Source organism: Triturus cristatus, chromosome 12, assembly GCF_964204655.1.
Source record: "Triturus cristatus chromosome 12, aTriCri1.1, whole genome shotgun sequence".
NCBI lineage: Eukaryota > Metazoa > Chordata > Amphibia > Caudata > Salamandridae > Triturus > Triturus cristatus.
In genome coordinates, this window is record NC_140595.1 from 529,481,226 (window position 1) to 529,503,145 (window position 21,920).

Here is a 21,920-nt window from a genome sequence, read left to right on the forward strand (position 1 = left end):
CTACAATCCCGCATGTATTGAGTGAGGGGGCCTCTGGTTTCTTCCATGCTGCTGCCACTGCCATCTTTGCCGCCCCAGACATAGCCACGTGATGGAATGGTCCCCCTGAGTTTGATGTTTTAAGTAGGAATCCCACACACCTAGAAGAACCTGGGCAAATCCACATGGCGGGGTACATATCGCGGGGCGCGCTCCCTCGTCACTAAGGGGCGTCCGCCAGTCTGACTCGTCCAGTAAGCGGAGTGTCTGGCGCCATTTTCTGTTTTCACCACGACATCCCAGCGCGGGCTGGCCCTCCGCCACAGAGCCGCCTCTCTCGCCACAAATCTACGAAGACGAGTGTCTGCCAGTGGCAGCGTGTCTGAGGCGTGTACCACACCCCAGAATCATCACGGGGACACACTGGAAAGCCACGGAAAGCAGGGCTCGACGTAGCGCCGAACCAGATCCCGTCCGCGTGGCCATGATGGTTGGCCACGCCCCAAGTTTTTTATTATCATATTTGAACACTTCTATAGCACTTATTACCCATATGTGGGATGCTGGAGTATTTGGCCACATGGGTAGCTTGCTACATATAGTGTAGGGTGTGCAGTTGAAAGAAAGTTGCCTTTGTTCCTGTGTGGGAAGTGTTTCCATGTCAAATGTGATGACAACCAAGGTGTAGTTATATTGTTAGCGATGGGATGGACACGTGAGAGGGAGAGAAGCGGTTTATTGTCAGCAGTATGCTGACAGCTTTTATCAGCTTTGCAGGTCCCTTTATGTTCACAGTTAACTATGGCGGATACTGCACAAGGTTGCCAACTCAGAGATATTGTGGTCCTAAGCAGGCATTGGTGAGAGAGGGAGATGGTCTGAAATCTGCCAGGATGGACTGCTTAACAGTCATTCCTTATAAAATTGTCAGTATAAGATGTCACTGTATATAGCTAGTCAGGACCTGCAGTGATGGCCTATATTCAAGTTGTCCCGTGGCCAGAGGTGTGTGGCAGAGCTGTTTAGTCATTCCATACCTGTCCTGTCCTGTTTGTGACAAAGTAGTTAGATGCTGTGAACTGGTAAGGGGAGTGGATGATAGGAGTGACCTGTAATGGTTCTATCTTAAGTAACTATAGGAGGGCCATGTGTTAACAGCAGTCAGTCTTGAATTACTGTTGGCTGCAGGACCACTGGCTGACAAAATATTAGTCCGAACCGAAAGGGGCTGGGTATCTGGGCGCAACTGATCTTGCTTCCAGATGAAATGAGATATTTACTCCTTTGGTACGCTTCTGGCACTGCAGCACCTTGATGCTGTTAACTGTTTTCAGTGCCCAACTGAGCATACCCACCGTCTCTCCGAGGCCCAGAACACATTAATGACTCCCACAATTATAGGAAAGTGCCCCCTTTTTGACACGTCGCCTCCACTTTTTGCCTGGTAATTGATACAATTTTGACAGAAGTGTACTGAGTTCCTGCTATCCAGATTCCCAGTGCAAGATCTTTCCCTAAAACTGTACAATTGTTGCCCCAATTGGCAATACCTTTAGCATCCCCTGTACGTCTCTAGTAAATGTTACCCTGTACATAGGGCAGGGAGGCTAAAGAGGGCCCTAAGGGCTGCAGCATGTATTGTGCCACCCTAAGGGACCTCTCAGCACACACATCCAAACTGCCATTGCGTGGTGCAGAGAAAAAAAGTGAAGACACAACATGGTACACCTCCTGTGTGCATGCCTGCAGACACTTCATGTAATATAAGTAAGTCACCCATACAACAGGCCTTACAGACCTAAGGCAGGGTGAATTATATTACATATGAAGACATATCTGCATGAGCAGATATGGCCCTGTGATGTCCATGTCAATTCTTGGGTGTCACCAGTGAAAAGGGAAGCCATCTTGAGTATAGGTACTGTACAGGGCACTGGTGATTAAGAGTTCCCCAGCTACATGATGGCTTCACTGAAACTAGAGATATTTGGTATCAAGCATCTCGTATTAACATGCCCCCATTGATTCCAGCGATGGATTTATTAATACATGTATCCATAGGGCACCTTAGAGGTGCCCACTGAAAACCTACCAATTTCTTGTGTACTGGCTGACTAGTGTAGACAAGCCTGCCACCACAGTCAGGTTTCTGACCCCCCGCAGCTGACTGCCCACACTCTCTGAGGGCAGAAACAATGCCTGCTCCAGTCAAAGGTGTTGTCACTTCCTCCAAGCAGGGTGGCTCAATAATCAGCATATCAAGGCAGGAGGCTTCAAAGGCCTCTGTCTCATTTAATATGTGACCCGGCCTCCCATAGACCTGTGTGATACCACCACCTGCCCTGAGGCCAATTTGGCACCAGGACAGGCAGGACAATTAGTTAGTCAGGTGGCGTCTTCCCCATTAGGCTAGTTCACCCCCTACCCCCATGGTAAGCTACCTGATGTGAACATGAAAACTAGAATTCCATCATCTTGGTTTGGGGTGGAATTAGGCTCACTGACTTAGGGTTATACCCACTTTCCACTGGAAGTGGTCACATAGAGGGTGTGGTCACCCTAAAGGTAAGTAGTCCATTGGCTACTACCGGTCAGTCCCCTTAATGTCACAAAGTTGTATATTTAGGGGCATACCGGATGCTAGGAACTTCGATTTAGCTGATCAAGAAGAGACCAAAGAAGCGCCGCAAAAATTTGAGACTGCTGTGGAATTTTGGCATCATACCCTCTCTGCCTGAACCAGTCTCGACAATCGTGACCCAGTGACTCATCCTGCAGCTGAGCATCTGCCACGAACCCAGGTAGACTGCCAGCCTTTCACAAATTGCCAGCAATCTCCCTTTGGAGTGCAGGAACTACTCGTCTGCAGGCTGCGAAAAAGCAGAGTTCGGTTTACTGTGTTTCTGCATCCTGGCCAGCCCGCTACAGCCTCCCCCCCCTCCCAGGAAGCGGTACCTGTGCTCCTGCAGGTCAGATCTGCCCGCCCCCACTAAGTGAGAGGAGCCCAGGACCCAAAAGAGACACACAGCACCAATACCCAGGGTACAGACCCCCTTACAGCAGCAAAGGCCAGTCAAGAGTCTAACGGTAACGAGACCCAGCAGCCATCGGCATCACAGAGACCCACTTCCAGAGTGACCCAGCTGTCCTGATTTCTGCATTCTGAACCAGGGTGACTGACAACTGCGAGGGCCTTGGATGCACACACCCAAGCTGACCTATCTACTCTGCACTTGAGCATCCTAGCCTGGGTACCCGAAGACCAGCTGTGTCTCATTTTTCCCAGGACCCTTGTGACCGGAGCCCCCCATTGGGAGCTACCGGACTTGTCCCCAAGTCCCCCTCTGCAGCCTGTTTTTAGGTGGCCCCCCTTCCTTCCAACAGCGTAGCGTGCACAGTTACCAACCCGACTAGCACCTCTGCACCCGGACGCCCCAAGGCAGGTAATGGTAACTGCTGGTGGTATTTGGTCTCCTACGACCCAAAGTCCAGAAGGAGACTCCAAGAAACCGACCATAAATAACTATATGCAACATATACCTTTTTTCTATAGAATAGCATTGCTGCGTAAAGATGAATTTAAGTGAACATTTTACTTACCTTTAAAAATTGATATTTAAAAAAAGTGCCTACTTGATAATGAAGATCTTGGTATCAACATTTACATAAAAATATGACCTATTTTTCTAAGTTGGTCTTGGATTTATTCTTGAGTGTGTTTCACTTATTGCCTCCGTGAGTACAACAAATGCTTAGCACTACCCTCTTATAAGCCTAAACTGCTCGCCCACACTACCACAAAAAAGAGCATTTAGTGATATGATTTTTGCCTCTTTAAACCAATAAGGGTTGCCTGGACACTCTACATAGTATAACTCGTTTTAATCAACTATATAGCGAGCCATTCCTACAGCAATGACTTTCAGAAAACATACTGCATCACTGCCTATGTAAATCTAAGAGGCAGACTATACCAACCTCAATAACAGTGGCAAAAGTCTCAAATTTTACTGTGTAAACAGACAGTGCATTCCACAAGGCATAGAAAATATACTGTACAGCTTCCAATGAACATGTATCACCTTTTGTACTAATCTCAATTACAAGTAACACACATTCTGTTTTGCCCACTCTTAAGCTCTACTAACGTGGCAAGTACTACAAACCATAGTGTTATTCTACCATGCTAACATGTCTAGTAGCCCACTGAGTCCAAGGCATTTTTCAAGACGCGGGCCCTGGTTCAGATGGTCCTACCTCTGAAACACATGTAGATTTGAATGATCGAGAGTGATGCCTGCTTGGAAACTCAAAACAAATATTGCATATAGAGTGTTTGACATCTGTCTTTTTTATCCTATTGATATTGTTTCTATTAAGGTGCACGTCCCTGCGTCCCCTAACCCCTTTTCAGGTCTTGCATGCGCTGTCTCCGGCGAGACATTTAGTAAGTGGGTTTTCAAAGTGCTACCACAAGCTTTTGCTAGCCTCAAGCTTGCGGTTATGCGCGTGCACGCGCGCAGCCGCCATCTGGCTTTCTGTCATGGCATTCCATGCATCACTCAATCAGGCGCCATCTGGCTTTCCTTTCAAATGCTCCTCCCCCTCCCCCACCACAGAGCGGGTCCAGCTCCTCCCGCTGGCTGGGGCCATCTGGCCTCTTTCACTTTCAGGGCCACACGGCAAGGTGTGCCTTCACAGTTCAAAAAGATGTCTGAGTGGCATGCACAATGTTAATTTGTTGTGCGATCGCCTGAATTACTGCAGTGCTCTTGTGAGCATGGTGTCGCTATTTCGTAAAGGCATTGAGTTTTATATGTACATAGTCAAACGCTGCAAAAAGGTGCCTAAAGGCGACTGGCTCCTTAGAGCGGGGTTTAACTAAACCTAGGTTTCACTCTTGTGGTCATTTGCTGAACTTCTTTCTATTTACGATTAAAGTGCCAGGCGAAATCTTCTGTCTTTTGGTAAAAACACCTACGCTTAAATATCATTTCTATCTTAAATCAAAACAAACAAAAATAACGTTCTCAGAATACAAGCTAAAGTCTCTGTGGCATCACCACACGCCGTGCTTTCCACGTTAAGGTCTTTAACTTCATGGTGAGTGTGAGAAATGTGTGCAAGTATGCTTACCCACTCTACTGTGCTGTATTGTTTCATGGGTGATCTGTCTGTGTACGTACTCTATGTGTATGCCTATCAGTTGTATTTGTCGGTGCTTCTTTGTAATTGGCTGTGTGCGCGTGCCAAAGTTATTGGATAAGACTTTAATGAGCTACTGTGTGCATGCATGCAGACGCAAACATGCACAAACAAATCTTTGTGGAGTTAGCACATTAAACAAGCATTGGCATAGCCAATAGGTCTCGCTTTTGGGACCTTATGAGTGTTTAGCCAAGCAACAGTTAATGTTGTTGTAGTAAGGATATTGTGCTGCATAACTAAATACTTATAAGGTCCCAAAGGCGAGACCTATTGGCTATGCCAATGCTTGTTTAATCTATTTATGAAGCATCTTTACAGCAACTTTCATGAAAATCAGCTTTCTCAGTAGGTAGTTTTTACAGTTCTCTAGCTTTTGCACTGCTTGCCATCAATTCAGTGATTATGACAATCAAGGAAAGATCCCATAGTGGAAAAGCAAAACCTGCTTACTCCTAATACTGGTTTTTCATAATGTGAATTTTCTTTACCGGCTAGAACAACCACCAGCAGTAGCTTCAGGATAGTAAGTCATAAGAACCCTACATTTCCAGCCTAAGGAACTGGAGCAGCCACCAGTAAAAGGCACAACGACATGTTGAAGCAGCTGGATATCTTTAGGGTGTGTTGCGAAATTTACATTTAGTGATGTACTACCTAGCTTGCCCGATTTACCTCATCTTTACTTTGTTTTTTTATTTTTAAAAGGGGAAAAGTTAAACAGTGCACCAACTATGTTATACACTAGATCAGTGGTTCCCAAACTTTTTCAACCCACGGCTCCCTTGACCTATTGGCCGTTGGCCACGGCTCCCCATTATTTTACTTTTTTTTGTGGGTGAAGGGATGTAAGCCCAGCTTTGGGACTACTTCCATTTTTCACCCTGAAAATAATTGGGATGAAGCAGATGAAGGCATTATAAATCATAGATGTAACAAATTAAAAATATGACAGCTGTTTAATGAAAAACTTGAATTGGTTAAGTAAGCCAGAAACAATAATCTGAGGTCTGCATATGGAAATTTCTAAAAACTAGCTTTCATTTAAAAAAATTGCCACTAGAGGGGCTCATTCCAGGGAGCCAAGGGTGGGTGACGACTTAAATATTTCTCATTTACACCTTTTGCAAGATTGCGTTAATCTGCCAATGCAGCATGCCAGCAGCAGTAGAGTGAATGTGGAGTAGTATAGTCAGCACATTTTTTGTCATCCAGTTCAATGCAAGCACTCAAGCGGACATGAATAAATCTACCCAAAAAGCCAGTGGATGAACCCTCCACTGGGCAGAGCCAAGACACGACATGACACCTTTGTGCAATGCCTCACGCGCACTGAAGGTCCCAAACAAGCATTATGTTAGTAATGATGAAATGTTATGTTGTAAGAAAAAGATCACACTCCAAAATTTTCATCAGAAAACTGTTAAGTAAAGGTGCGTAAAATGTGTGTTGCGCTGCAGTTCAGGACACCACTTAAACAACCAGCGCATGACCTACATTTCCGATGGGGCGCTTTATGACAAACTGCATGATGGAGGTGGAAGCTCAGTGTCTGCAGACAGACTGGGCCAAGAAAGAGAATCCACAAAGTAACTTTTTAACCGAGATACATATGGGTCAGAAATAAATTGAGTGCTATCAAGTCAAAGTACAAATGACTGGTTCCTGGAGAAAGTAACTGCATCTGACCCCTTTGGGTTGATAGTTCAATTTGGACACAGGTCACTATTCATCTAAATCGGTCAGAAGTGGTACAGTACTCAGTGGTCTGTGTGCAGTGCGCAAAAGCAAAGTGGCAAAACTTGGCACTCTCAGAAGAAAGGGTAAGAGACTGAGCAAAAGAGCATTTGCCTCTCAAAAAGGTATTAACTTTACGGGGTGTTTAATTCCATTGGCTCTGAACAAAGCAGTTTTTAAAAGATACAAAACCCACACCAAAGTTCACATAGTGCCAAGAAGTAACTCAGTTCCGTGAGTGTGCTGTACAGACTGCTCACTCAGAGTTACTAGCATCCACCTAAAGAGCTGTAGCTTTACGCTCGCTGGCCCAATGCTGCTAAATTTCACACCAGCTGAAACTCGTTTTGGCAAACAGCCTTCTGTCCAGTCCACTACACAGCTCCAGGCCCTGCTGTTCATATACAATCCTTGGGACAATTAGGAGCTTAGCAGGGTAGTGTCTGTTCTTTTGTGCAGTGTATCATACCCACATCACCCTAAACATGCACAGCTACCAAATAAAACACTGATACCATCTATGGTGGGAATGACTTGACTCTGATGTTAAGATAAAATGTTTGGTGCGTGTCATAGTACGTGCATCACACCCCGAATTTGTGATACATGCTGAGACGTTTGCTGGAATCTCCCATCCACCCCAACCCAGGCCTTCAAACTCCCCCCTTGGTCCACGAGGCCTGCATGCAACATTTGTAGCCCGATTGGCTCCTGTACGACACAGCCCTCTACTGACGGAAACAATTTCACTCAGCCATCAACAAAAATCAGGAGTTTGTGTGCAGCTGGAATTAAAATGACTAACAAACATCAGCAGTAATCTGTGCGTGTGAGTAATGCAACCTACTTTCTATTGGTGGCTTCAAGGCAATTGGTTTCATGTTGCGAGGTAAAAAACATAACGTGTATTTTGCAGTGAAATACTGAAATGCTCCTTACCAATGTGCTGCAGCTTCTGCCTCAGAGTTCAAACAGCCTTTCACACTGTTGCATTTGTTGGCATCTCAGCGCGCCCGGGGTGAAGGGAACTGTAATTTGAGCTTAAAGTTTGCCCGAGACTTTGACTGAGAGGAAGCACATTATTAATATTTACAGCATCAGTTCGCGGCGCCCCTGTTTAGTTTTAAAGGCGCACTAGGGTGCCGCGGCGCACAGATTGGGAACCCTAGCACTAGATATTTAAAAAACAAAAACAAAAAAAGCCAATATGGCCTGTATGGCTTGTCAAATTAAGAATATTACACATATAGAAAACTGTGCCAAGGTCCTTTAAGGGCGAATATTCCATGCTTACCACTTCAATGAAGAATTCAATAATAAATAACTAGGATTAAAAGTTTCCCAAATGAAGAGTGGCCATGAAGACTGGGCAAGGTCTTCCCCACTAACCCTACATAGAGATGTATGAAACACTTGAGAATGGCTGATCTAGAGAGAGCCTGCAAGAGGGCAAAATGGATTAAAGAAAGTGGTCAAGGATCTTAGAGTGGTTAGGCAATCAAAAAACAAGGCCAACATGGGCCAAATGAAAACCAGAAGATTGTATAATACAATGTTGATTAATTCTGATGTCTACAAAGTAGGCAAGAGATCAAAATTCATACAAGATAAACTATTCCGCTACATATGAAATATCTTATTTGAGAGCCTCATACAGCCTCCACTTTGTAAGCCAAATATTTCGAGATTAGTGTGATCCTGATTTTTCCCAACCCTTGAAAACAACAATTGCAATAATGAATTTTCCAGGGCTGTATCACATTTACAGCATAGTTATAGGGCAAAGTAGTTCTGAATTCAGAAAATGATGCCAATGGCTTTTGTCTTGTTTATTCTTCTCATGACTGATTTTTGCGTTATTGGTTTTCTGAAAAAGAGAGCTGGACCAATTTAAATACGTAAAACCATTTAGTCCATTTAGCCTTCCACTTGATATACAGAGATCAATTCTTCTGGAAGTAAACACCATCTGTCCGTGTCCCTTACCCATTCAACCACAGCTCAGCATTGGTATTTTCGGTGGAATAAATCTGTCTCTATCCTGCTGATCACAGTTGGACACCACGGAAATTTAGCCAGCATTGTGAATGTCACTCTCTTTTGCATGTAGACACTGAATAGCAATGTAAACAAAAATGATTGCATCCCGTATCTGGCTGTAGATCCTTCAAAAGATTTCACTGGTGAATTTGTTAAATCAACTTTTTAATGTCAGCACCTAGTATTCCTGCCATTGGCTCAATTCTACGCTTAGTCCAGTAATGTAAGGCTTTTTTTAATAAAAAGCCATTTTACCGTAAGCAAAAGTTGACAATCAAGAATAAGAACACTATTAAAATGTGATTTCTTTAAGATTTTATCTATAATAACGTGAGGGTACTCCTTGAAGCAGGTCACTCATAATACACAAAAGAGAAGTCCCAGAATCCATTCCTGTGTTGATGTTTCCCCATTCGATCCAGACTAAGGTGGTTAATGTGTTTCACAAATTTCATGGTCTCTTTGTCTCTGTAAACTAGTGCCAGGGAGTTATTTTCTGGATAAACCGTGAGCAGCTGAAATAGAAGAAAAAATCTGTACATTAGATTAACAAAACCTTTGCAATTTTTGCTACTAATCAAGTCTATGATTAATGTAATAAAAAATATTCCAACAGTCAACTTTGTCTCTGTAACCACTCTGAAAGGTCCCACTACCTATGCAAACGCAACAGTAAAACCGCACTAAAGCTAAGCATGAGCCACACTAGATATCAACAGATTTCATAACTTCAGAGCATGATCCAGCAAGGCTGTGTACTTTTTGCAGCCTTAGTTGTTTGGCAATTGAGGGTTTTAAAATGTCGCCCATTCTTGGTCTGTACCCACTCTCCTGATCTCAAACTTACTTTTAATTTAAAACTTCTCCAGCCTTATGTCCTAATTGTAGTTTCATTGTTCTGTCTTAGAACGTCTTCTACATTTAAGAACCTGAACCAGGCCTTTAGTCGATATTATTATCCACTATTTCATAAGGGTTACTTTAGAAAACAGTGTTGGTAATAGGAAAAAATTTAGAACATTACATATGAAAAGCCAGAAACTGAGATGTGAAACGTACTGCGCAACATTATGTATAAGCTTGTGTTAGAGGAGGTATGGTCATTCACTGTACCATTTTACGATACTGTGCATTCTTTGACAGGGTTCCAGAGTGCTAACTTTGGAGCTTGGTCTATTTAAAAGAGTTAATTTGTGGACAATGGTCACTGGTAAGGAATATCTTGTTCTCAATATGTGGTTAAGGGAATTGTTGTCTGCCTTTAGATTAATTCCCTAAGGGGTTAGAAATGGCTTTTTGTTAATTCATCAAACTTAACCATTTTGGTAGTTTAGATTTTGTACTGACTAGTTTTGGTATTGCCTCTGCAATAGGAGCAGACTCCCTGTTCGACTGCTACCGTCAACATCCATTAAAAGCTCAAAATAAGAAACACAAATATCAATTCTAAGGTTGCATATTTTACTGTGTAAACATATACAGTTCATCCCACAATGAGTCCTAGAAAATATATTGCAATGAGCACTTTTCACCTTTTGTACCAATCTCAGTTAATAAGTAACACACGTACTGTATTGCCCACTCTGAAGCTCTACTATCATGGGAAGTACTACAAACCATAGTGACATTCTATCATCATAATAAATACCACACCAATATCCCAAGGGTGGTGGGATTGATGGGCCAAAATTAAATAGAGCACAGAAACTTTGATGCTTAAAATAAAAATACGTCTTGTGATGGACAAATTACTTGCGTTCGGTAAAGCCTCATCTGGTAGAGACATGATCTAGCTGCATATTCCTTAACTTTGAACTTCCAGGCAGCAGGCTTGATCTGGAAGATTTTTGATAGCAGTACCTCTGTGCGCCGATAGGTAGCGTCTGTCGACTCTGCTTGACGTCGAAGGCGTCTGGTTCATCATCATCATGACTTCTGCATAGTTTATATAGGTGCCACCTCTGCATGCTGATTTTTTAACGACTTTCGACGCCAGAAACGCGGAGCCATGAAGTGACTGACCATGGTGTGTCTAAAAACAACTAGTTGCCCTGAAGGAAAAAAGCCCTGACACTAAAACTAATCCACAGAGCTGGGAGGATCAGTAAGTAATCTGTGGCTAGATCATGTCTCTACCAGATAAGGCGTTACTGAAGGTAAGTAACTTGTCCATCTGACAGAGACATCTAGCTGTAGATTCCATACCTTTTAACAGATACCCAGGCAATACCATCCCCGAAGGAGGGACTGCAGAAAAGCTTCAAACCAAAATGTTCTGCAGGACAGAACAGCCAAAAAAGACTTTGCCTGCAGACCTTGCTGTCCAGGCAGTAATGCTTAGCTTAATGTGCAGAGATGCACAAGTGGCCACCTGGCAGATGTCACTAACCGGAGCACCATGCTGAAGAGCCGTGGTGGCTGCTTTTGCCCTGGTAGAATGGACCCTAAAAAGGCCTTTTCTTTGCGAAAGCTCAACATAATTTTATGCAGAGGATGACCCAATCAGAGTTGGTCCTCTTCTGTACAGCACACCCCTTCTTTGCTCCAACGTACCCTACGAAGAGTTGGTTGTCCAACCGAAATTCTTCAGTGCGGTCAAGGTATGACGACGGCCCTCTTTTTGGGTCCAGATGGTGGAGACACTTCTCTTCCATAGAATGAGGCGGAGGCGCATGGAAAGTGGGCAGGGTAACAGATTGTTTCAGATGGAAAGGTGTTATTACCTTAGGCAAAAAAGAAGCCCTAGTGCAGAGCAATACTTTGTCTGGAAAGATGGTCAGGTAAGGAGGCTGAAATAACTGAGCCTGCAATCTGCTCACCCTCATGGCAGAAGTTATTACCACTAAAAGGAAAATGCTACTTACCCAGTAATGCATCGGTTCTTGACATGTAGAGCTGTAGATTCACATGATTTGCATAGCCTGCCATCTACTGTTGGGTCCGGATGTTTTTCTTCGAAGAAGTCTTTTCCAGTCACAAGGTAAGTGACTTCTCTTTTCGGTGATAGTGCGCATGGGCATCGACTCTATTGTTAGATTGTTTTCCCGCAGAGGGTGATAATGGAGTCAGTCAGAGTAGTAGAAAGAGATGTCCATGTATATGTATCTAAGTAAGATATCACTGCAACAGGTATAGGTACCCGGGGAGGCGGGTGGGTAAGAAGCATTTTCCGTTGGAGGCATGTGAGCTGTAGATCACATGCTTTGCATAGACTACATAGCAGTGATCTCCCAAAGCGGTGGCTAACCTGCAGCTGTTGCAGTGATTTGAAATAGTGTATGTAAAACTGCTTTGCCCACACGAGCTTGCTATCTTGCTAACACACATACACAATAGTGTTTTGTGAATGTGTGAGGTGTAGACCATGTTGTAGCTTTGCAGATGTTATCTATGGGAATATATCCTAAGAATGCAATAGAAGCCCATAGTTTGCAGGTGGAGTGCGCTCTAGGGGGAATTGTTAATATTCGTTTTGCATAGCATGTTTGAATGCATTTGACTATCCACCATGCAATTCCTGATTTTGATATGGGATTGCCTTTATGTGGAGGAGCAAAAGCCACAAAGAGTTGTTTTGTCTTACGGAAAGGTTTTGTCCTTTCTATGTAATAGAGTAATGCTCTTTTAACATCTAAGGTGTGTAGAGCACGTTCTGCCACCGAATCTGGTTGAGAGAAGAACACAGGCAACTCAAATGATTGGTTGATATGAAAGGTAGAAATTTAGGGTTAGTCCGAAGAACCACTTTGTTTTGGTGTATTTGTAAAAATGGTTCTTCGATGGTTAGTGCCTGAAGCTCACCTACTCTCCTGAGTGATGTGATAGGTATGAGGAAAGCTACCTTCCAAGTGAGAAATTGCAGCTCACATCTGTGCAATGGTTCAAAAGGTGAACCCATCAGTCTGGTGAGGACAATCTTGAGATTCCCCACTGGAGCTGGTGGAAGTCTTGAGGGAATGACTCTTAAGTCCTCCCATAAATGCTTTAATGACAGGCCATCTGAAGAGAGACAGATGTTGTCTATTTTGAAGGTATGCAGCTATTGCAGCAAGATATAAGCGTATGGTTGTATACGCTAAGTTTGAACACTGTAGATGTAATAAATAGCATATAATGTTCTGAACTGAAGCATCAAGCGGATTGATTTGATTGTTATTACAATATAAGACAAACAGCTTCCACTTTGCTGCATAGCAAGCCCTTGTGGTAGGACGCATAGCCTCTTTGATAATGTTCATGAAGTCTGGCCGGAGATTGAGGTAGCCAAAGTGTAAGACTTCAGGTGCCAGATCGCAAGGTTGACATGACTGGGATCTAGATGCCTTAACTCTCCACGGCTCTGCGTGAGGAGACTGGGTGTAAGATATAGTTTTTGGTGAGGAACTACTGAGAGCTCCAACAGGGGGGTGAACCAGGGTTGACGGGCCTATGTGGGACCAACTAGGATTAGTGTCGGGGATCCTTGTCTGAGCTTCCGAACCACTCATGGAATGAGTGGAGAGGTGGAAAAGTAAAGGCAAATATCCCTGACCAATTTATCCATAGTGCATTGCCTCAGGACAATGGATGTGGATACCTGGATGCGAAGCTTGGGCATTTTGCGTTTAGGTGTGTGGCAAACAGATCTAGGTCTGGGAAGTCCCACATCTGAAAGAATGGGAGGAGAACTCGAGCGTGCAGTTCCCACTCATAGATCTGTTGTCTTCAACGACTGAGCACATCTGCTATTTGATGGTCTACTCCTGGAAGGTTTTCCTGAGGAGATGCATTTTGTGGCGTATGGACCACCTCCAGATGGTCTGTGCTAGTTGTGACAGCTGGAGAGAGTGTGTCCCCCCCTGTTTTTGTAGTACATTGCTGTCATGTTGTCTGCACTTATCGTGACAGCTTTGCCTACTAGATGTACTTGAAAGGCTTTAAGCCAAGGACAAGCTCTTCTCCTCCCGGGGCTGGCCAGCTCAGGACACCCGGATCCTAGACCCCCCCTACACCCTCCTCCATGAATACAACTCAAAGACTTGCTCTGCTGGAAAGCTAACTAGAGGTCGTAATACAGGGTATCAACAAAATCCTATCGAACCTCACCACACCTCCAGAGCTCACCCAATGCACACACCCTACACCCACAGGTACCAAAACTAAGCACATAAGCCCCCCCCCCCCCCAATGCTCATAGGCACAGCTGGAATACAACCCCCCCTCTTGAACCAACCTCAGAGACCCAAAAGAGCGAGTGCCGCAATGTCCATGAGAGAGGCGACCGATCTTGCCAACTCTTACGGCACATCCTCTATTGCCATACCCAGCTCCCAAATCCAGGTTATCACTGGATGTGGAAGAGACAGCGCCCCACCTAGAACGCAGAGGCCTCCAGCCTTACTTAATAATATCCCCATGGCTCCCCTAACGAAGAAACTCAGCAACAATGGGACGACCAACTGCATGCTCATAAACTGCAGATCAGCTACCAAACACGCAACAGAACTGGCAGAATCCATCCTCAATCATGACATTGACATCACATTCATCATGGAAACTTGGTTTAATTAATCCTCTTCCCCAATCATGGACATGCTTGTGCCTCTGGATTTCTCTATAATCCATAAAGACAGGAAAAACCAGCTAGGCGGGGGTATTGCAATCTTCCACAACAGCAACATCTCCGTAACGGAAACGGACTCCATCAAATACAACTCTTTCGAATACCTAACCTCCACCATTAAAACGATTGAAATGAAATGAAATGAAAAGTAAATTTATATAGCGCGGTTGCTGCCCAGAGGCGTCCAAGCGCTAGAGGCCAGAGTGAGTTGCTTGCCAGAGGAAGAGAAAAGAATAGCGGGAAGTTAATGAGGGGCATTAAACAAAAAAGTCTTCAGCTGTTTTCGAAAAGAGGAGAGGTTAGAGTTGGACCTAAGATAAAAAGGGAGTGAATTCCATGTCTTGGCGGCATTGTAGGCGAACGTCCTGCCGCCAGCTCTTACCTTTTTTATTCTGGGGACTATGGCCATACATGCCTGGCTAGAGCGGAGGTTTCTGCTGGGTTGGTACTGTTTTAGTAGGTCCCGAACAATCATCGGTCCTGTGTCCCAAAAGGCCTGGTGAGAAATACACATGGCCTTGAAGGTGATCCTTTGTCGCACAGGAAGCCAGTGCAGCCTGCTCAGTCCAGGTTTGGCTGACTGTCTGCGCGGCAGCTGGAGCAGTGTACGAGCCGCACAATTCTGGACTATCTGTAGTTTGTGCAAGGTGTATTCCGGGGCACCGAGATAAAGGACATTATTAAAGTCCAAACGGGACTGAATCAAGCCTTGAATGGCCACCTGCTTTGCCTCCACAGGTAGAAGAGGGAGGACTTTCTTCAACATCCTAAGAAGTCCGAAGCAGGTAGCCGAGAGTTTGGTAGCCTGGGTGTTAAATGAGAGGGTTTTATCAAGCCAGACCCCAAGGCTCTTAATATTGTCCTTGGGTATAGGGGGAGCACCTAAACAAGGGGGCCACAGGGAGATGAAAAAGGTGGGATTTGTGGGACCCAGGAGCATCAACTCAGTTTTGTCCCCATTGAGCTTTAGGGAGGAGGAAGTCATCCATCCCTTTACCTCCTCTAAGCATTTTGTTAGCCCACCTGAAGATGACAGACCAGCCTCCTGCGCCAAGGAGACCACTAGCTGGGTGTCGTCCGCGTAAGAAATTATTTTAATCCCAAACGGACGGACAATCTCGGCCAGTGGTCTCATGTAGATGTTAAAAAGCGCGGGGCTTAAGGAGGAGCCCTGTTGGACTCCGCACCTCAAAGGTCTGGTCGTGGATACTGTATCTCCATCAAAAACTTGGAAGGATCTGTCACTCAAAAAGGATTTGAGCCATAGCCATGCTCCATCAACTATTCTGACACTCGAGAGGCGGCTCAGCAGGGTGTCGTGGCTGACCGTATCGAATGCCGCACTTAGTTCAAGGAGGATCACTGCCACTGCTCCCCCTTGATCCAAGATTTTTCTGGTTTCCTCGGTGACTGCCAGTAGGGCAGTCTCTGTTCCATGTCTGGGTGGCGTCTAACAGCTGGTTGTTCTCGAGAAAATTCACCAGATGGAGGTTGATGTATCTCTCGAGAATTTTGCTCACCCATGGGAGTAGAGAAATCGGCCGGTAGTTACTGAAATCAGTAGGGTCCAGATTAGTTTTTTTTAGCAGAGGCCGAACCATGGCCCGCTTCCAGGCAGGAGGAACATTACCAGAGATGATTGAGGCATTCAGAAGGTCCATGATGGTCGGTAGGATAACCTGGGATGCCAACATCATGACTTCTGGAGGTGCTGATTCACACGGAGACCCAGATTTTACCTTGCGGGCTATAGAATCCAAAGATTCAGGGTCTAGTGGGGGAAAGTGATTCAATGTTATCAGGGATTGAGATGGAGTATCCACCAAATTTGTCTGGCCCTGAGCTATGGGAGCCATTGCTATAGAGGGGAAAGATGAATAGATTTTATTAACTTTCTGGTGGAAAAATTCTGCCAAGTCATTGCAGTGGGCTGTTGTTATGTCCTGGTGCATACTGGAAGAGGGAAGTTTAGTAAGATTTTTCAAAATTTGAAACATTTCCTTAGGCTTGGACTTGGCTTGTATGATTTTATCAGAAAAGTATACAGATTGGGCAACTTTAACCTCGGTTTTATAGATTTTAATTGCCTCTCTATCGGGCTTTTTCCTCCAAGGAGTAGTCTAAACGCCACCGTCTTTCTATTTTCCTGCAGTGGCGTTTCTTTTCCCTAAGCGCCTCTGAATACCAGGGGGCCGTTTTATGAGAACGTTTCAACGTGATTTTGCCATCCAGTCTTCATATTCCTGATTGGCCAAACATGGGTCCTCATTGTAGGAGGGCTGGTCAATCGATAATCTACTTGCCCAGGCATCGACGGGTAGCCGCGCCCACGATCTGGCATTCCTTACACTGGGTGTAGAGGGGAGTGGTTTGAATGTGGTCCAGGTGAAAGGCACAAGTAGATGGTCAGTCCAAGGGAGGGAAATAGGCAACCCGGCCACCAGGTCTATACAGTTACTGAACACATGGTCCAGTAAGTGGCCCTTGATGTGAGTAGGTGTTTTCACTCGTTGGACTAATTGTAGTGCAGCTAGATCGTCTACAAGAGTCATAGCAGTGCGGTCCAGAGTAGTATCAAAATGAATATTAAGGTCCCCTAGCAGAGTATAATTATAGGCAGTGCTAACCCGTTCAGCCACAATCGACGGAAGAAGATTGTGAAACTGTTTAGGGGGTCCCGGGGGGCGATATATGACCGTACCTGAGAAGCAGTTGTTAGGGGAAAATTCCAATGCTAAGCTCTCGCATTCTGGGATTACTTCAGAGATTACTCGACAGTGGAATTGCTCTTTATATATAATGGCTAAGCCTCCTCCTCTCCCTTCAGGACGGTCCAGCCGAGTAATTAGAAAGCCTGGAGGGAGGGCTGTCACTAAGACAGGATCAGAGTCCGCCGCAAGCCACGTTTCAGTGAGAGAAACTGCATCTGGCATGCGTTCCTCTAACAAAAGTGCAATTTCTACCCTGTGTTTTGGCAAGGACCTGCAATTTAACAAAAACATACAGTAGTCCTGCATCACATCCCGAGTCTGAGTAGGTTTGAGGGTTTGTTTGCACCTTGGACAGATCACTGGAAGCTCCATGGCATGATAGAGGTGCGAGCGACATTCAGTTCCCAAAGACCTCATACTAAGCAGAGCTTCCGCGCTATAATGCCTGGCATATTGTGGCTGGGATGTAGGGGGCATGGCCCTCGGCACTGTCCAGGCGCGGACGGGCGCAGACGGGCTTGCCTTAGGCGCCGTCTGTTGACTGGTCAGACCACCACATCATTCTATTCCACATCAACCAAACGATCCAATGTCTTCATCATACACAGGTTTCCACCCATCAGACGAGAAATCTCAGACAGACTCCCCTTGCCGACCTGGAAGAAAGGGTAAGCTCACTCCTTCCCACCACCCCATATGACCTTTCTGCAACTGAGCTCACCGCGCATTACAACGTAGCAATGACTTCCATACTAGACCAAATAGCTCCCTTGAAACAAAAAAAGAGTCAAACATTCCATCTAGATCTTGGTTCAACACAGACCTGAACTCCGAAAGATGACAACTAAGAGCTGCTGAAAGACTCTGGCGCAACAACTTATCCACAATCCACCTTGATCAACTCAAGTCTGAACGCAGGAAGTACAAAAAACACATCAAGAACGAAAAAACGTCCTTCTGTGATGCACTAGACAATGCCAAAAATCGGCCCAAAGAACTCTTCAATATCATAAGACAACAAACATCCAAGTCCCCTTCATCCACAATGCAGGCGTCCAAAGAGTTATGTGATAACTTTGCCAGCTTCTTCAATGAGAAAATCACCAAGATGGAGCTCTCAATGGATGACTCCCGCCCCCCTCCCGACAGCCCGCTCCCCGGAGAAGAAAAGAACAACACACCCAGCCCCCCCCCCCCAACAACTGGAAATCTTTCAACCCCATCTCCATCTCCGAATCAGCGATCATCGAAATGATTACCAGTTTCAAACCCTCGTAACACATTGCGGATCCTATACCGGCCCAACTGGCTAAAAAGCTCAAACTCACCCTTCCCCGCTCTGGACCATGATTATAAATAGCTCCCTGAGAATCGGAGTCATGCCAGACTGCCTCAAAATCGGCCAAGTCACGCCACTACTAAAACAAGCATTTACAATGCAATAGGAATCGCAATTTCGAGATTCTGAGCTACTGGCATTGTAAATAGCAATTTCATTTACAATACCAATAGGTAAAACTTTGCCAAAAGCGAGACCTATTGTATTGTAGAGCGCATTGTCTCTAAAGAAGCGCCGCGCTCACCGGTAAAGTTAAAAAAAATTGAAAAAAGAGATGAAGCACGGTGTCCCCGAAGCGGGCGCCGCACCCCCAAAGTCAAAGTGTCTTCCTTCCTGAAAGATTAATACTGTGGGAATAGTCCAAGGTTCTGAAATGTCATATCCAGCCAGACACATCAGTCTCTACGTTTGAAGATGTCTCTAAGAGCTAAAAGGTCTTTCATTATCTGTCCAGTGCATTTGGCCTTCTAGAATCCTGCACTACAAACATTACACTGTATTTTGGGACCAACATTTTCTATTTTTAGTAAATATTCTGTACTTGTCTCCCTATTATTCCAGGCCTTTTCTCTGTAAAGCGCTCTGCCACCCTGCGTCTTGGGTCCTGGCACCATATATCAAGAACCACATTTTAAAAAGTACCCCAAGATTGATGGAGTATTCTGTGCTATATGAAGGACTGTAATTAGAGCACATTCACGGAGAGGCATACTCAGCAAGCATACATTTCATATACAGACCAAGACTTTGAGTTTGAGAAAGTCAAAAACACTTTATAATCTTCAGTTACCACTTAACAATTGTGGATGACACTAAGGATTGTACTGTATCCTTGTCAGACTGGTGCGTGTAGCCGCCAGTTTTAGGGTTCCAACTTCGGTGTGCCAGATCTGAAACTGATCCCAGCCAGGGCACCGCGTGGACTGAAGAGGGCTTCTATCGTTAGCGAAGAAAGACCTTTTGTAACGCTCACTGCAGTTTCCCAGGTGTACAGGCGCTGCCCCCTGTGGTGGCACACTTGGACACAGGTGGGGTCATTGGATTGAGGTGGACCTAGACCTCGAGTCAGCTCCAGTCGCTGCCAGAAGTGAAACCTGGTGCCGCCCCCCTCTATTCCAGGGATGTGGTGACACTGCACGTACACAATGCACCGTCTGCCATTCCTAGGACCTTGTAGGGCTCTCGGTCACACTTACCGCCGTCCACCCAATTCCCAGATGTCCACACTGGCCAAAGTTGGAGTAACCCGCAATGATATGTTTGGGTGCTGCCTTCTCCCCCATTGAATTCAACAAGCCAAAGGAGTCTGTCTTTGGGGGTCAGAGAAAAGTGGATCAGGGCATCACTCACGCCCATCTCAGGGTGATACGCTAACCGCTGCTGGGAAACAGGAAACTGAAGTACCTTGCCCTCTGAAGACAAGGCATTACCGAAGGGGCACCAGTATTACCTCCAGCTCAGCCTTTCAGCCTCTGGGTGTTGATAAAAAGTGTAATACGGCAATGTTACTTGATTGTCCTGTCTGAGAGTGCTGTAGTTACAAGCATACTTGTTTCTGGGAGCTATTTGTAATGTTCTTGTCCAACTCGACCGGAGAACCTTGTTCGACTAGAGAGACTGTTCTGGGGGTACGTCTGCTCCAACAGCCCAGGCACCTCATTACTCACTGCACCACTCTACTTCACACCCCCGGAACAGGCCATTTCCACTAAATGTAATCAGTTAAACGCTTTACTCTTTAACAAAGGTATATAATAGCGCGCTCAGCTCCGGGCTGGACATCTAGGCGTGGTTGGCTCAACAATGCAGCAGGGGCTGAAGCTGCCGCGTTACCTGGAGAAGCTCATTCAGAGCGGACAAGAGACCGTTTTGTGCAAGTATTTCACCCGCTGGCAGCATGTCAAGTACTGGTGCCCACGAGAGTAAACAGTAACACAAGCCCCAGCAGTGCCTGCGCTGCACAACCGAGGTCTATTCTTAAAACTTAAGATGCGGTGATTGTCGAGGCGGGCGCTCTCCACCATGGTGCCGCCTGCAGCAGAGGTTCGGGACTCCGAGGAGCTGTTACAGAACGCGAGGAGTAAAGAAAGTGAAAGCGTGCCATGCGCGCGTTCTGCTCAGACGTGATCCTTACAGAAAACGCCCAAGGAACTTTGCAAAATGAAAGCAAAGCAGCGCGTGCATATGTCCTGTCCAGGCGCGTTCACATGCTGTGTCCGGGCAGGCATGCTGAAGGAAGACCGGGAGGGAACCAAACATGCTTCCCTCCCCATAGAAAGCACTGATTTGGCAGGCGTGTCAGTAAGAAGCATGGGTGGAGGTTCCACCCTCGCTTCGCAAGCTAAAGCGATGACAATAGATCTCGCCAGGAGCGAGCCACGCATGCGCTGCATCGCTAGGCGAGACCTAAAAAACGGGCTCTGACCCAAACTATCTCAATAACTTCTGACCCGTCTCCAATCTCCCGTTCGTAGCGAAAACACTGGAAAGATGTGTTCTCCTTCAACTCACCCAACACATAGACAGCAACAACCTGCTAGACCCTCATCAATCGGGCATCAGAAAAGGTTGCGGTAGAGAGACAGCATCCTGACTGTCATTGATGATTTCTACAAATCTCTAGATACAGACCGATGCAGTCTACTCATACTCCTAGATCTATCGGCAGCCTTCGACACAGTTGACCACAAACTACTCATCAAGGTACTTCAAGAAAGGGTCGGAGCTGAAGAGGTAGTCTTGCAATGGTTTACCTCCTTTCTGCAAAACCGCACCCAACAAATAAAAATCCAAAACTCCATGTCTGACCTAATCCCCATTAACAGGGTTGACCCTCAAGGATCAGTCCTCTCCCCACAACTATTCAACATCTACATGGAGCCTCTCACCAACATACTCAAAAAAGCTAATATTGCCTTCCACCTCTATGCGGTGACATTCAGAGACTAAACAACACCCTAAAAGAAGTTAAACACTGGCTATCCCTCAACCACCTGAAACTCACCCACGATAAGATGGAAATCCTTCTCATATCAAATAAAGACCAGACTCCCCAAATCACAGAATGGCTTAAATATATTGATGCTCTCAACTGCCAGCTCACTCCAGCCGACTCAGTTAAATCACTGGGAATCCCTCTGGACCCAAACTCAGACATGATCAAACATATCAAGAACACTGCAAAGAGCACCTTCCTCAACCTAAAACTTCAGTGTCCTTCTTCATTTTTTCTAGCGAAGTGTCCACTGTTGGGCTGAAGAGGTGTACTTTGTCGAATGGCTGGTTGAGAATAGAGGCTAGAACCCTG

General features: G+C 45.5%; 1 protein-coding gene across 1 annotated transcript in view; it reads right to left on the reverse strand.

The window, feature by feature from the left end:
* Nucleotides 1–8,726: 8,726 nt before the first annotated feature.
* The window catches only part of OGFOD1 (2-oxoglutarate and iron dependent oxygenase domain containing 1), a 213,997-nt gene continuing 200,803 nt past the window's right edge, over nt 8,727–21,920 (reverse strand). The window contains exon 13 of the mRNA XM_085638720.1: nt 8,727–9,476. Coding sequence (XP_085494846.1) covers nt 9,315–9,476 — 162 coding nt within the window. The 3' untranslated portion in view covers nt 8,727–9,314. The remainder of the gene's footprint in view (nt 9,477–21,920) is intronic.